This window comes from Phyllobates terribilis, unplaced genomic scaffold, assembly GCF_046119375.1.
Source record: "Phyllobates terribilis strain yellow unplaced genomic scaffold, ASM4611937v1 Scaffold_2__4_contigs__length_985480577, whole genome shotgun sequence".
Classification (NCBI taxonomy): Eukaryota; Metazoa; Chordata; class Amphibia; order Anura; family Dendrobatidae; genus Phyllobates; species Phyllobates terribilis.
Window position 1 is genome coordinate 206,791,854 of NW_027362762.1, and position 12,336 is coordinate 206,804,189.

General features: G+C 40.5%; 1 protein-coding gene across 1 annotated transcript in view; it reads right to left on the reverse strand.

The window, feature by feature from the left end:
- Window positions 1–5,550: 5,550 nt before the first annotated feature.
- The window catches only part of ITM2B (integral membrane protein 2B), a 62,914-nt gene continuing 56,128 nt past the window's right edge, over window positions 5,551–12,336 (reverse strand). Inside the window, exons 4-6 of the mRNA XM_073663832.1 lie at window positions 11,474–11,584; window positions 8,478–8,628; window positions 5,551–7,216 (exon numbers count right to left, since the gene is read on the reverse strand). Of these exons, the coding sequence (XP_073519933.1) occupies window positions 7,128–7,216; window positions 8,478–8,628; window positions 11,474–11,584 (351 nt within the window). The 3' untranslated portion in view covers window positions 5,551–7,127. The remainder of the gene's footprint in view (window positions 7,217–8,477; window positions 8,629–11,473; window positions 11,585–12,336) is intronic.

The following is a 12,336-nucleotide window of genomic DNA, read 5'->3' on the forward strand; positions in this document are numbered from 1 at the left end:
GCAGACTGTCAAGACACAGGGACAGTGATGGTTTATTACCAGCTCTGCCTTCCCAATTGCAGTATACAGAGAGCTAAACAAGAGTTGTGTATACAGTTATGCAGCCTGGAGGCTCAATTTCCCCTGCAACTCGGGCTAATAAACGAGCCAGTTAGGCTAGGGTCACACCACCGTATGCTCTCATATGACAGAATCGGGCTGATTATGCTAATCATACTCTGATCAGGGTGTGAACAGATTTTCTCAGATGTGGAGATGGAATTAAAAAGTCTCCATCTTCTCCATTCTGTTAGTTCATGAAAATCATATTGCATGCAGATGTCATGCGAGTGTGGTCCAACGTTTCCTACGGACTTACTGACTTGCATGGCCTAGTGTGATCTGAATATCGGATGCAAATCATGCATGCTGCAAGGGAAAAAAAGCCCCATAGAATAACATTGGTCCGAGTGCAATGTAATGTTTTGTCAGATGGTATTCGGACCGAAAATACAGTCTGCATAAGTCCTTAAAGGGGAAAACGAGAAAAAAAAAAAAAGTATTTAGAATGGTGAAATGCCCTCCAACAAGGGATTTTATGAGCTTATGGGAGGCATAATACAGGAAATAAATGAGGAAAACCAATACATAAAAGCAAGAAAAGGCCTAAAAAAAAAAAAATCCTGGGTCCAATATAAATATAATTATTACGAAAATTAATCTCAGGAACCTAAGGGTAGAAAGACCACTAGTAACATCATAGTCATACTCTATGGAGTATGGAGGAACAGAAGAGAAGACTGATGTGTGCTCTATACTGTTTAGTGAATATAGTAAAGGCTGTCTGTGTATAGTATAGATGGATTATGTATAGGGCATAGATTGTGTATATAGCATAGACTGTATAGAAAGATTGTATATATAGTGTATACTGTGTGCTATACACAGTGTATGATAATCTAAAACTCCCAACAGATGAGTGTTTTGCCATCAGCTGTTCATCGTCCGGCGTAAAGAAGGGATCTACTGCTAATAAATGTATATGGGGACAGAGCAATCGATCGGTCCCCATCATCCTTTGCCAGGCTGTATAAACAGTCCAGTAAACAAGCGATGATTGACATGTATAAAGTAAATTGACGCTCATTTAACAACCTGAAATCGGCAGTATAAATGCACCTGATCTGTTAGTGTGGTGGTGCAATATCTTGGCGTGTGGAACGACACTTTCCCCAACAGCGGCCCTGTGTTGCACGCCATGATCCGGAAAGCAGTAGAATGAATTCTTACTTCTTGGCTTTGCAATCTATAGCACAATACAAAACACACAGCATTCTAAGAATATCTATTAGAGATTAGTGCTTTTAAGCCACTGCTATTCTTAGACCATGTTCACATGGCAACATGTATACATGGAGAATCACGGCTCTGGTGAGGTCTTACATCTTTTGTGAGGGGTTTCCTCCCCTTGTTTCAGTGCTATGTAATTGCTCGTCATGCCTTCTCTGTTATTATCTAGGAGGTTGCAGTCCTATTTCTGCCAAATAAAACTAATCTGCAGTGTTCTGTAATTCTAGATCTCTCAGTAGGTATATTATACATCCTGCATATAGAAACAGCTTAAAAGAGGACAATTCAACATAAAAAGAAGCCGGAAAGTGATAGAAATACACAAACCAGAAAACTAGGTTTTGTGCCTATACAAAATATTAACGGGGTATTTAGATATTACAATGGAGAACTTAGTGCGGCTAGTTCCATTTTTATGCTCTAAATAGTGAATGTCAAAATATAGAAGAAATAATGTAAATACAAAATGACGGTAACATACTAAAGGGCTTGTAACCTTTTACCTTGCATTGCCTTTAAAGTTGCTGCTGAGCTTCAGTGGCCTTTTGTAGCCTCGGTGCCGCAATTCCTCGCTATTGCCAGTAGTCCTGTGACCGCCTCTTTGTATAGTTCCTATTGTAGCGGAGGTGGGAGGGGAGGGGGTGTCCTAAGCTTTAGGTTCATGCTGAAAACACCTCCTCCGCAGCGATCCTCTGTCCAGTGCGGAGATGGTCCAACTATTCAGGTCTGCAGAGATGGTCCAACTATTCAGGTCCTGCTCTCTTCTATTCCCCGGGATCTTCCTCCAGGCTATATACGTGGACATTCATGTTCCTCCCCTTTGGCATGATTGACATCATATCCCAACGTCCCATTAACAGGGCAGTGCTTTGGATGCACAATGCTCCTTCAGAAAATAATTGCACAGGAGGAGCAAAAGGAATAACGTGACCACAGGTCATTGCGGGGAAACCGGACCAGAACAGTAATGAATGACACTTGCAAAGTTGCCTGGTCTGCTGATTACAAGGCAGCGAGAGATAAAAACGTGAACAAAAAAAAAGAACAACCCCTTTAAAGGTGAACAATGGAGGAGATTTATCATTACATTTGCACCCCAAGTTTTGTGCCATTTGCTTGTCGTAAATGTTTGCACCATGTTTAAATCAGTTTTAACCCATTTACTATATTCATTGTTTAGCATATTTGCAAAAACTTGAAAATGACAAGATGAGGATGTGCAGTTAACATTTTGGCCCGGAGTAGAATTGGGGATGTTGCTAGGGTCAGAAAAGACCAGGGGCACAAGACATGTTTAGCCAGAGTACAGAAAATGCAGATTTTACCTAAAGTCCTATGTAACACATCATCCTGTGTGGTGAAATCAGATAGCAGAGAAGCCTAAAAGATGCACCCCAGAATCAAGGGGCAGGACTACAGCCGGTACCATCCTGCAGGGAGCTAAGGACACTGCGCAGCAGCATCCTGAATCACCAGCTCCGCTGCCGATTGACTGCACACTCACCGATACGCAAAACAGAAGACCACCGAGTGCTGAGGCGTGCAGGTGGTCCATCAGCACTAAGGCTGTATGTGTAATGCAGCAATATACTTCTGATCCCAAATGCCTAGCAGAACCTGAGTTCACCATATTAAACAGTGGAGGAAATAAGTATTTGATCCCTTGCTGTTTTTGTAAGTTTGCCCACTGACAGACATGAACAATCTATAATTTTAAGGGTAGGTTAAGTTTAACATTGAGAGATAGAATATCCAAAACAATCAAGAAAATCACACTGTATAAATTAGATAATTTTTTTCGCATTTTGCAGTGAGAAAAGTATTTGATCCCCTACAAACCATTATGAGTTCTGGCTCCTACAGACCAGTTAGACGCTCCTAATCAACTTGTTACCTGCATTAAAGACAGCTGTCTTACATAGTCACCTGTATAAAAGACTCCTGTCCACAGATTCAATTAATCAGTCAGACTAACCTTTATAACATGGGCAAGATCAAAGAGCTTTCTAAGGATGTCAGGGACAAGATCATAGACCTGCACAAAGCTGGAATGGGCTACAAAACCATAAGTAAGACGCTGGGTGAGAAGGAGACAATTGTTGGTGCAACAGTAACAAAATGGAAGAAATACAAAATGAATGTCAAGCGACATCGATCTGGGGCACCATGCAAAATCTCACCTCATGGGGTATCCTTGATCATGAGGAAGGTGAGAGAGACCAGTCTAAAACTACACTGGGGGAACTTGTTAATGATCTCAAGGCAGCTGGGACCACAGTCACCAAGAAAACCATTGGTAACATTACGGTTTAAAATACTGCAGTGCCCGCAAGGCCCCCCTGCTCAAGAAGACACATGTGCATGTCCGTCTGAAGTTTGCCAATGAACACCTGGATGATTGTGAGTTATTGGGAAAAGGGGCTGTGGTTAGTTGAGACAAAAATTGAGCTCTTTGGCATTAACTCAACTCGCCGTGTTTGGAGGAAAAAGGACAAGTACAACCCTAAGAACATCATCCCAAACGTGAAGCATGGTGGTGGAAACATACTTTGGGGGTGCTTTTCTGCAAAGGGGACAAGAAGACTGCCCCATACTGAAGGGAAGATGTATGGGGTCATGTATCGCGAGATTTTGGCCAACAACCTCCTTCCCTCAGTAAGAGCATTGAAGATGGGTCATGGCTGGGTCTTCCAGCAAGACAATGACCCAAAGCATACAGCCAAGCCAACAAAGGAGTGGCTCAAAAAGAAGCACAGTAAGGTCATGGAGTGGCCTAGCCAGTCTCCAGACCTTAATCCCATAGAAAACTTATGGAGGGAGTTGAAACTCCAGAGTTGCCAAGCGACAGCCTCAAAATCTTAATGATTTAGAGATGATCTGCAAAGAGTGGACCAAAATTCCTCCTGGCTTGTGTCATGCCACGCCCTCTTCATATTCATTGGTAGGAAGCCTACACACCTTTTTTATTGGTTCATGGGGCCTTTTAAATCCTTCCAACCCTCAGTCACGCCACCACCTGACAAAGGCAGCTGTGCCGAAACGCGCGTCGGGGCGAGCGCAATTGAGGAGCGTGTTCTCATCCACTGTGGCCGCAAGTACTTCAAAAGGACTTGTGTTATATTTGCTATGCTGCTGTTTGGAATTCCTTTCACTTGTGTTAGCACATACGTCTGCACTGAAGGTGTCAGTGTATGATCAGCAGCCAGAACAATCTTCTGTCCTGTGCACAAGCTATTTATATTAGAATTTCTATTTGGAAGGCGGCATGATTGATCCTATATATAACATTTTTCCCTGACCTACCTCTCAAGCACCTGTACTTTACTAAAATGCTTTACTGCATCTGTATAGAGCAGTTTCCTTACCTGGCAGCTTGATTTTGTATTAGATCTTATTTGTTACTTGCTCCCCATTGGTACACCTCCATTGTTTTATTACTGTTCCGTTTCTGAATCTGTGATTCACATTTTCTATTTAACTTTATTAATAAAATGTTGTAATTTTACCATTAATTTGGACTTTGATTCGAAGTTTGCCTTCTTGTTCTCCTGACATGTGCGCAAACCTCATCAACTACAAACAACGTCTGACTGCTGTGCTTGCCAACAAGGGTTTTGCCACCAAGTATTAAGTGTTTGCCAGAGCGATCAAACACTTATTTCTCACTGCAAAATGCAAATAAATTTATCTAATTTATACAATGTGATTATCTTTGGGATATTCTATCTCTCAATGTTAAAATTAACCTACCCTTAAAATTATAGACTGCTCATGTCTTTGTCAGTGGCCAAACTTACAAAAACAGCAAGGGATCAAATACTTATTTCCCCTCACTGTATGTATGCCTTTCTGCATAAGAGACACTGAACAAATACATCTATGTTGAAACCCCAATTATTAATATGGGTAAAGTCACAGATTGTGCAAAATTCAACATTAATGGTCAACATTCCACACATTGGTCTTTATTTTTCTAATATTGGAAAGTACTAAACGTGCTTAATAAGGTGCCCTGTCGTGATTTTCTAAAATCATAAAACATATTTAAACACGGACGTGTGAAAAGCCTTATTGAAATGGAGAAACCTCATATATACGGCAGATATAACGCCCATAAATCCGCAGCAGAGAATCCATTGCATTCTCAATCCACGTGAATACACTCTAAAGTGCTCCATCCGTACCCCCTAGAAAAGAGAAAGAAGAGTCCGCAGGCAGCAATTAAACAGGTGGTGTAAGTTTTATTCTTTTACAAGTACGATTATATACAAATTAGTAACACATTACCACCTAATTCCTTTATTGACACTCCTGTTTTATAGTAAGCGGGCATATACCAAACCATTAACTAGAGTTAAAAACAGATTTAAGAAAGCTTAAAAACAAAGAAAAAAATAACACAAAATTGAATTTTTAGTAGGTGGAAATGCACAGCTGTAGATATGTTCCCAAAGAACTAGAGCTGGAGGTCACATTACTTACCAGGACGACAATGCTTTTCCATTGTGTATTTTTTCTCTTTTTTTGGTAAATGCCAAGACTAACATACTCCCGTTACGCACATATGAATATTTGTATCTACACAGATGCTCCCGACGTACTTTACGGTCCTAAATATTTACATACAATGCAGTCTCAGACTCCGTATCATTCTTCATCCCACTATATTGAATATACTTCCAGTTCTCTTATTATAAAGGACATTTGCTGAATAACTACTTCACTTGTTAATGATAAGCAGAATGATCACCACAATCCCTCTAACATATATATTTCTGCACACCAAAAGCTTAAAAAGACAACTATATGGAAAAAGATACACTTCACAGGGCTTCTGTAGTATTTGCCCTGCACCATAGACAGCTTGTTAAAAATGGATATGGACTCTCACAAATACACAGCTTAGCGGGGAAAAGAGATGTCAATGCCAAGTAGCCTGTCAAATAATAGGATTGCCATTGGGGACGGGTTCTTTCCAATCTATGTACACAACAGAGAATTCATTAAGACTATGCTGGCTGCAATCCCTCTTAAAGTGCCTTGTTACTATCTGATTTGGGCTCTGAAAATTTTCTGCATAGCTGATAAAATAATTCTGTAGAAAGCTCTTCAAGCTCCACACACAAATCACAGTGCTAATGACTGTACTTTAATCTAAAAGGTCAAAATGTACATACAGGACAGAGGTAAGCCCCCCCATGACTCTCACTTTGGAAAACCCGAGAGTGATAAACTTATCAGCTAGGAGCCATAATCCACAACTGTTTTTATGCCATAGGGTTTTAACAAATTAATAATAAAATAAAAAAAAAATCCTTATTCATATTTTACTAAGCATGACTTTCTATATTTAATCCTGAGCTCTTCTTTTACACGTTTTAGCATGAATAAATCAGGTATTTTAGGTGTATGAACATGCAGTAGCAAACAGGCTTTAAGATGCAAATGAATGCATATAGTATATGTGCAGCCTTAAAGTGGTGGCGTAGTGCGGAGGATAAATGCTGTGACATTTCCATGGAAAAAGCGTAAAAATCAATCCACTAAAATCAGCAGGAATGAATTGTCTTATCCTATAGACGTAAATCTAAAAATACCACACTTAAGAGGATGGAATATGGAAAGAAAAAGAAAGAAATGATGTAGATTAGAAAACAGATGAGATGAGAGTGAATCTGCTGTGCAGCAGTCTGGCCACTAAGAACAAAACCCTTCCTTAAAAGAAAGACTACACACACAACAAAAAGGGCAGGGCTATACTGTGAGAAATGGTTGACAAGGGCTTCACAAGACTCCTTTTAAAGGTAGAAAATTGTTGTCTCCATCGCAAACGTGTTCTCAAAGTGAACAATCTTTAAGCAATTCTCGGCCTCTCGTTTTTGCTTCCCTGTTGGAAATAAAGACATGTTTAGAGTTAAGTAATTTATGTACTCAGAGTAATTTACCCTTTATTGCACACAATATCACGAGAAAGTAAAAATGGCTGCAAGTGATTGGCGGTACAGCAGCAAGTGACATAACTCCGCCTCCTCTGACATCACTTCCTGCAGGCATTGACTGAAGCATCACATCACTGACTTCCTGCTCCTCCCATGCTCTGTGTATTCTTAGCTCTCGGCTCTATTTTGGGTCATGTACTCTCTTCTATTTTTCTAGTAGGAAAAATTGATCAAACAATGCTTAAAATCCAATAAATAACGTGTATGCGGGGGTGGGCTCTCCTGTGCCGCTCACTACCATGAATCAGTAGTTCTTTCCTGTGGTGTCCTGTAGGCGACAGAACAGCCAGGAAAGTAGAATTAATGGCCCTGTTATAAGGATCCTAGAGAATCCATGTAACAAACTATGAAAAGGTGTAGCTTCAGGTCAGTCACAGAACATTTTAGTAGCCCACTTAAGGGCACGTTCACATGTTCAGTATGGTGGGTTAAAAAAAAAAATGCAGAAGTGGTGACATGTTTCTATTATACTTTTCTTCTGATTGTTCCACTCCTGATTTTGGCTTGCAAATACTGATGTAAAATACTGACCAAATACTAAACGTGTGAATGTGGCTTAAGACTTCATTCACACATCAGTATTTGTATGTCAAAACCAGGAGTCTCCAAAGCAGAGAACTGGTGTCAATCCTTCAATTATTGTTGCACTCCTGGTTTTCGCATACACTGATGAAACATACTAACGTGTGAATGAGGCCTTAGTTGGCTCTTGGCCACATTCCGACCTTCAGATAATTGTGGTTGCATTGACTTAGTCCTTCACAGAAGATTACCGTTCTTCGCAGAATCAATACTGGTCGTAGGTGTACTAAATATGTTGAATATGGTATCTTGTATCATTTTTTAATAATTAAAAACTGTTGTTCTCTACTGGACAACTATTAATTAAATGCTAAAGTGCAAAAGTAAAAAAAACAAAAACATTTCACCTCCCGGACCATCGGAGTGATGTCAATGCGGTGTTTCCATGCGGCCAAATAGCGGACATTGCTGAAATGGTGCTGATCTGGCAGGTATGTGGTTTTTTTTTTGTTGTTTATTAATTCGGGTACTTCAGCATCTAATAAGGGGTTGTCCAATAGTGTGACCCATTTAACTTATGTATACTTTGATTAGACATGTAGCAAAGGTTTGCAAAACTGTCAGTACCTCGAATAATATTTCTGCGTTGGAGTTTGTAGGTCTCCTTGTCCTGACAAAGGCGACGGATAAAGACACCCAGTTGGTCCACATTTTCAATGCGATCAGTGACTACCATCTGCTCATGAATTAAATAAGACTGAGGAAGGTATGTTCCAGCCTGTACAGAGAAGAGGAAAAAGATTAAAACATAGAACATACAAGTCATTATCTAACCAGAATGAGACAATCTACACTCATTACTGGATATCTTTACTCAGAGGTCTGCCTCAAATAGGCTGACACTCTCAAAAATAATGCACAACAGCGCACACGTTCGCTCTGTCTACATCATTATAGTCTAGGGCCCCTTTGGCAAATATGCACGGACCCAGTTTTATGGGGGATTTTGGATGTATGCCCAGACAGACACAGACCACAGTGTGAAAGCACCCTTAGATTGCCATCAGCTGAACCAGCGTTCATCTAACAGCCATCTTGGCCGACTCTCCAATCATATGGACGAGCGCTTGTGTTCTCTGTGAAAGCAGCCACCACACATCTCTACAGGCAGCTCATCTCCGGAAGAACAATCTGATCGGCAGTCTGAAATCGGACATAGCAGATCGATATTTCCTCGACAATACATTGTCTTAGGCTGCCATACACATTAGATGGCAGCTGAACCAGTAGTTATCCACAGATTCGGCCGACATTAGTCCAATATGTGTGTGGAAAGGGAAGGAGGTCTTTACTCATGACACATGCACATTTGTCTTCCTGGAAGCAACGATGCCAATAGGTCTTCAAATATCAAAATGTTGCACAAGCGTTAATAAGTTTGCTGCATTTCAAAATACATCTTCATAGATTTCTTGATTTTTTTCTGAAGTGAAATTGAGCAGAAATTTTGCAACTTTTTAAAAAAAAAACTTTAATTTGATTTCAATTTGTCCAAATCCTGGTGAAGCCGCATGTGACATCCACATTTTACTCCAATTTTACAAATGGACGTGCACGGCACAAGTAGCTCTGATTCAGGGATCAGCAACCTGCGGCACTCCAGGTGTTGTGAAACAGCAGCTTCCAACACGTCCCTGTGGTTGTCAAGGAATGCTGGGAGTGGTAGTTTCACAACAGCTGGTGTGCTGAAGGTTGCTGAACTCTGCTCTAAATTTTGGCACATTTTTTGGAGTTAGATAAGCACGTAGAGAATGCTGAATGTGGACCTGTGCATTTCATTTATTGGGCCATAGAATATTAATCATTAATGATTAAACCTTAGAGCAGACCTGGGCAAACTGTGGCCCACAAGCCACATCCGGCCCTTTGGCTTCACCAATATCTGAATCCTTGGCATGCAGATACTGATGAATGTAATGGTGTAGGAGAGAGCTGTCTGCCCCATCCACCACCATTCATTCATTCAGCCTGTGCGACAGTGCCTCAGCACAGCAGGCGCGATGAAATCATTAGATCGCGTCTGCTGTGGAACGTCAGTGTGCAGAGCAAAGACCAGAACAGCACGCCGGGGGAACAGAGGTGAGGAGAGTAGTGCTTTTTGTTTTCCCATTCACTTGGTCGGTCCATTATGTGTATATGTACAGTGGGGAATCTTACTGTTGGGGTGGTTGTGAGCAATCAAACTGTGATGTCAACAATCGTTGTTGGGGCAGTGGGGGGGCGTAGTGTGGGGTAGACCTCCTAATGTGTTGACTTTGATAAATTATACTATGGGGATCAATTTGTGTTGGGGGCTGTGGGAGGTCATACTGTGTTATGGGGGTCATCATTTTGTGTTTGTGAGCTGTAGGGAATTATAAAGCATGGGGGCCATCATACAGTGTAGGCGGCAGTGGTGGCCATCATAATGTGTTGGGATTGTGGGCGGGGTATCATACTGTTAGGATAATCACTCTGTATATAGGGAGCTGAAGGGAGATCATACTGGGTGGGTGTCATACTGTGTATGGGGCCATCGGATCCAGTATACTGTGTGGGGGAGCTGTGAGGACATCATACTGTTTTTTTGGGGGAAGTTTGGGGAAGAACAACCAACAAGTAAATGATATGGTTTTGATCTGCTCAATAATGAGCAATAAAATTAATATAACATAAGTTAATATTGAGCAGAATTAATTTAAACATATTTGTTTGGCCTCCACAACTGTCCCGATCCCTCATATGGCCACTCAGGAAAATTAATTACCCACCCCTGTCTTACAGCATTCTTATCCCTGGTACAAAAAAGGAACTATACTGGTTGGAACAATTACCATATGCTGTAATCGTACAGTTTATTCAGATATAATCTGTGCAGCAATGTAGACAAACTCCTGCAGTGTAAACTGAATCCGCTCTACTTGCAGGTTTACTGACAAAACACCTACAGCAGTGAAACACTAACAAGCCGAGTATCTCAGAGCGAACGCATATGGAAAAGTGAAACCTTTATATAACAAGTAGACTACGCATTCTTATAGGTTTTCCTTGTGATCTAAATCATTCTTTTCCATGACAAGCAGCCACTTGCTTAGTTTATGCACAATCCGATCATTTGGCTTTAGATGATGATCCTTCGTTGCTCCCCAACACTCTACATCTATAGGTTTATAGTCTAAATAAATGTAGCCATCTGTTTAGAGATTTCTTACAAGTTTCCTTGTTGGTGGAAGAAACATTCAGGGAAATACAGACAACACAGGGTATCTGGGCTCTGTACACTGAGGTCAAGGCTTTTATCAGGGCACATTAGAAAGACTGACGGAAGGCTCGACGTAATAAAATAGATATTTTTTTTGTGGTTGCCACTGTAGGAAAGATCAGTCTGCTATGCTTTACTATGTAGTATAAGAAGGTATGTTGAAGTACATCTCCTTAGGGGCCAAAAGCGCGTTCTTTAGGCCTCTGTCGAGAGACTTTAGCCCTATGGATACGTTAGATGTATATACATGGAGCAGTGTGCACACAGCCATAAATTGCAGATTTTGTATTTTCATTTGAATCATTAGTATGTATAAAAGTACCTTAATGTTGATAAGGAGCTCCAAGAAATTCTTAGGCGGCATAACTACTGATGTGTTCAGAGGGATAACATAGCATTTGTTCAGGCTCAGGTCAAGGTATGCTGTGAGTTTCTGAGGAGACAAAAGAGGTTAAGATGGAAACTGTAAGAAACTAACAGCTGAACGGCTTGCTACAATCTCTATAACCTAGTCTGCTGCAGATGGGGATTGTATAGCTCATTACCCCATGTCAGACAGGTCATCAAAACACACAAAAAATACTGCATAGAAGCTGTCAGTGTATGGGGCTGTATGGCTACAATAGCCTTAGAGGGAATTCATCATCAGAAAACAACCTGCTGTTTAGATCAGATTTGTGTGGTCAAGAAGTTTGTTTTGTTTTTTTAAATGGCTGGACATTTTTTTTTTTTTTTTTTTACGTATCACAATCTGTATTAAAAGATAAACAATTAGAAATGTTGCAGTTTTCACACTGTCCACGGGGGCTATTCTAAACTAACTTCTTGTTCTTTCACAAAATTCACATACACATTAGCAGCAATAGATCCTATCTTTTGTACCGAAGCATCTAATGAGCGTGTGCAAAGGTCATTGTGAAAAAAGGGAGAGCAGTGTAAGCCATAATCATCAACATTAACAGAAATAAACACTTGAAATATATAGAGTCATTACAAACTGATCTAACATATGAGTTTTACCTTTTATAATGAAGAACTGAAATAAATTAACTTTTTCATGATATTTTAATTTTGTGAGAAGCACATGTATGTCTGTTGGTGGCTTTTTCATAAAGAAAACAAGAGTGCTCGGCTGAAAGGACAATCCAGTGTACGGAAAAGACAGCCAAGATAACCGTTGGCCAA